This window comes from Hevea brasiliensis, chromosome 16, assembly GCF_030052815.1.
Source record: "Hevea brasiliensis isolate MT/VB/25A 57/8 chromosome 16, ASM3005281v1, whole genome shotgun sequence".
Classification (NCBI taxonomy): Eukaryota; Viridiplantae; Streptophyta; class Magnoliopsida; order Malpighiales; family Euphorbiaceae; genus Hevea; species Hevea brasiliensis.
Window position 1 is genome coordinate 51,263,678 of NC_079508.1, and position 4,293 is coordinate 51,267,970.

A 4,293-nucleotide genomic window follows, 5' to 3' on the forward strand; every position below is an offset into this window, starting at 1 on the left:
AAAGATGGAGAAAAAACATAAAATTCAAGAGGAAGGAATTCTTGTTCATTGATGAGAGGACTTTTGCCCATGTAGTTAAAGACACCCTTTGTGGTGTAGCAGTTGCAGTAGTAAATATATTGGGTTATATCTAGAGGAGACTGAAATGACTAATTAATGTATTTACTATGAGCAATTTGATATAAGGGTTCGCTTAAGTATAATTGAGTTGATGGGTAAATAGTTTCAAGCTTGTAATTGATGATTTATTATTATTGATAGTGAAAGATGACATATACTCATAGATATAGCTCTATATTGAGAAGGTGAACCACGTAAATATTATTATTTTGTGTTTACTTTATTTTTTTTATTTTTATATTTTACACGCTTTTTCGATGCACAATACATATTACAATTAATAGAAAATTTTCAATTCAAACGCCACTTCCAATATATATATATATATAATGGGTTGGGTACACATAGTCCAAAGTATGCATGAGAAGGCTAACAGTAAAGAAAAATGACTTATCAGACCAATGGACCCTTCATTAGGCAAATCGCTCAACATCAAGGCAGGGGCGGACCCAACTTGTGGTGAGCGGCCCTCCCCCATCAATATATGTAGGGGTGAGTATTCGGTTCAAATCGAATCGAATCGAACCGAACCGAATTATAAAAATCGAATTACTTATTTTAGAAATTGAATCAAACCAAAATTGATGAAAAATCGAATAGAACCGAACCACTCTATTTTGGTTTGATTCGGTTTAAACTGATCGCTTTTGATTTTCGATTAATTTTTTAATTTAGACTTGATTTTCAAGTTATTTGGTCTAATTTTGATTTTGGTTTGAACCTAATAAATATTCATTATTGAAATTAAACAATTTATATATATAAAATTAAATATAATTCATAAATTCCCCACAAAATTAAATCAATTCAAAAATTGATTCGGTTTGTTTTGGTTTGATTGAATATATAAAATTACTATTCAGTTCGGTTCGATTTAATCGATATTTTTCTCTTTAAAACCGAACCGAACCGAAATAAACGAAATTTTTATAAAATAAAACCGAACCGAACCAATTAAATTTTAAAATCAAACTGATTGAACTGAATTGACTAGATTCGATTCGATTTTTCGGTTTGAACCGAAATTTGCTCACCCCTAAATATATGTCATTTTAAAGATATATATGTATAACATAAATAATTATGATTTATTATTTTAATGAATTAAAATCTATTTAATTAAGAGTTTAAGTCATAAAATAGAACATGTTAAAATTATGACAATAATTAAATTTAAATATTAAAAACGAAAAAATTTGATTGAACTAAGTGTGCAGCATTGGCCTTATTGGGAGAGCAACATGAATCTACACTAATAAACTCTCTATAATTTTTTGTTGATTAGAGGGCAATGGCCACCGCTAGAGCCCTCATTTTCATTTTTGTTACTATAAAATTCTTAATTTAAAAAAAATTATATAAAAATTCCTTAATTTAAAAGTTTCTTATACCAGAATCTCATTATATTTTCAACCAATTTAATACATAATAGTGCAAGGTATAAAATGAAGAGGAAGATTTTTTATTATGAAACAAAAAACATAGGTACGATGGATTGATTTTCTGATTTTAAAATTAAAATTTGTTAGGTGAAATGATTTATTATACTAAATATATCTCATTTATGTGTTTGAGTATGGAATTACAGAATTTCAATTGTTATGAGTATTTGGAGTAGTTTGATGACCTAATCTCTAATACAGTAAAAAAATATAATTTCTCTACTCCTGCCGATGATTTATAAATATAAGATAGAGATTGCAGGAGAGAGACTAACATGAATTTATTTTACATTTTAATTTTTTTTATTTTTTTTTATTTTATGTCATAACACTGCCACATATTAAATTGATTGCATATATGATAAGATTTTGAAACGATGGACTTTTATGTGATCACATATGCACACATGCACACAGATGCACTATGTGCTCCAGGTTTACTCTGTGTTTATGCTTTTAAAAACAAAACTCTAAAATGCTGTTGAATCCCTTTTCTGCGGCATACTCTCGAAGCACATAAAAATAGTGTTTTCTTAATGTTGGAATGCAACAGACTTGCTCTGTTTTTATGCTTTTAAAAGCAAAACTCTAAAATGGTGTTAGAACTCCTTTTTCTCAGCATCCTACCGAAGCACACGATAGTCGAATTTATGATCCATGTTGATGATAATATTCGGAGGAATAGAGCGGCTTAAAATTTGGAATTTTTAGATAAATAGTCGCAATTGCGAGTTTTGATGATATTATCCAGAATGCTACGTCTACGTGCGTGTAGCTAATTAAAAGATCTCCCTTTCACTATTATATATTATACAAAAAAAACTTTCCACTAGAGTTGCGTTAACACTTGGTTTTTGCTTCCACTTCATGGAGTTCCCTGAAACCAATAACAACCCTATCATCACTCTCTCTTTCTTATTATGCATGCTTTCCCTAGCTTATGCTTCCGAAACCTGTGATTTTCCAGCAATCTTTAACTTCGGCGACTCCAATTCCGATACCGGTGGCAAGGCAGCTGCCTTTTATCCTCTTAACCCTCCTTATGGAGAGACTTTCTTTCACAGGTCGACAGGAAGGTACTCTGATGGAAGGCTCATAATAGATTTTATCGGTCAGTAGTTTTAATTACTTAATTTGGTTAATGATTTTAGTGTTTGCAATCTCCATTTATTGACAATCTGATTGGCAGCCGAGAGTTTCAATCTCCCATATCTGAGTCCATATCTTAGTTCCCTGGGAAGCAACTTCAAACATGGTGCAGATTTTGCCACAGCAGGATCCACCATTAAACTACCAACTACTATTATACCTGCTCATGGTGGATTTAGTCCATTCTACCTTGATGTCCAATATTCGCAATTCCGGCAATTCATACCCAGATCACAGTTTATCAGGGAAACTGGTAACATTAATTATAATTCCTCCATTGAATATTGTGTTCGATTGAGAAATACATGCATTTCTAAGTGAGCTAAAGCTTCATACATTTGCATATGTAGGAGGCATATTTGCTGAATTGGTGCCCGAGGAATATTATTTTGAGAAAGCTTTATACACATTCGATATTGGTCAAAATGATCTTACAGAAGGATTCTTGAACTTAACTGTGGAAGAAGTGAATGCAACTGTCCCTGATCTTGTGAATAGCTTCTCAGCAAACGTTAAGGTTGCATTTGGTTCTTAAAGATTGATTATTCGACAATATCGGGCCTACATTAATTAATTCCACTCTCTTAATTACATTTACATTATTCTTAGAGCTAAACTAATGGAGGGTTAGTGTTGATGATGCAGAAAATATACGATTTGGGAGCTAGAACATTTTGGATTCACAACACAGGACCAATTGGTTGTCTTTCATTCATTTTAACGTATTTTCCCTGGGCAGAAAAGGATAGTGCAGGCTGTGCAAAAGCTTACAATGAAGTTGCTCAGCATTTTAATCACAAGTTGGAGGAGATCGTTGCTCAACTCAGGAAGGATTTGCCTTTAGCTACATTCGTCCACGTTGACATCTATTCTGTCAAGTATTCTTTATTCAGTGAGCCAGAAAAACACGGTAATTAATTAAACCATATCAATATTTGTCAAAATAATAATTATATATTTTCCTTAATTAATATTTCTAACAATTGACTCAACTATGAATTATTTATAGGTTTCGAGTTTCCACTTATAACATGTTGTGGCTACGGAGGAAAGTACAATTTTAGTGTTACTGCTCCATGTGGAGATACAGTTACAGCAGACGACGGTACCAAAATAGTTGTGGGTTCATGTGCTTGCCCTTCAGTTCGAGTAAATTGGGATGGAGCTCACTACACTGAAGCTGCCAATGAATATTTTTTCGACCAGATTTCTACAGGAGCCTTCTCTGATCCCCCTGTTCCATTGAATATGGCATGTCATAAAACTGAATCATTGAGGACATTAGCCTCTGTATAGGTTATATGAAAGTGCTTTGCTGAAAGCCCGCTAATAAAATGAGGAATAATAATAAATGAGAAACCATTGATTATGTTAGGATTCACTTGGTTTCTATCATAATAATCTATCTGTTGTATATACAACAGTTGTATATACAACAGTTGTATGAAATAGTTTCTTGTAATAAAGACTTGTCTTTCTCCGTTTTCCCTTTTCTATGTAGAACTAAATGAATAATCCATAGAATGCAGTAAGATTATTTTTCTAATTAAATTAAAATAAGCTATTTTAATTTTTTTTAATG

General features: G+C 31.9%; 1 protein-coding gene across 1 annotated transcript; it reads left to right on the forward strand.

Annotated features, from left to right (window-relative positions):
• The first annotated feature begins 2,280 nt into the window (after positions 1–2,280).
• LOC110643798 (esterase-like) lies at positions 2,281–4,080 on the forward strand. The gene is made up of 5 exons (XM_021796294.2): positions 2,281–2,673; positions 2,752–2,964; positions 3,062–3,228; positions 3,357–3,621; positions 3,721–4,080. The coding sequence occupies exons 1-5, from the start codon at positions 2,430–2,432 to the stop codon at positions 4,005–4,007; spliced, it is 1,176 nt and encodes a 391-aa protein (XP_021651986.2). The 5' UTR covers positions 2,281–2,429; the 3' UTR covers positions 4,008–4,080.
• Positions 4,081–4,293: the final 213 nt, after the last annotated feature.

Coding starts and splice junctions, on each gene's coding strand:
- LOC110643798 (XM_021796294.2), top strand. CDS start 2,430: ATGGAGTTCCCTGAAACCAATAACAACCCTATCATCACTCTCTCTTTC. Junction 2,965..3,061: donor ACAGTTTATCAGGGAAACTG/GTAACATTAATT, acceptor TTGCATATGTAG/GAGGCATATTTGCTGAATTG. Junction 3,622..3,720: donor CAGTGAGCCAGAAAAACACG/GTAATTAATTAA, acceptor AATTATTTATAG/GTTTCGAGTTTCCACTTATA.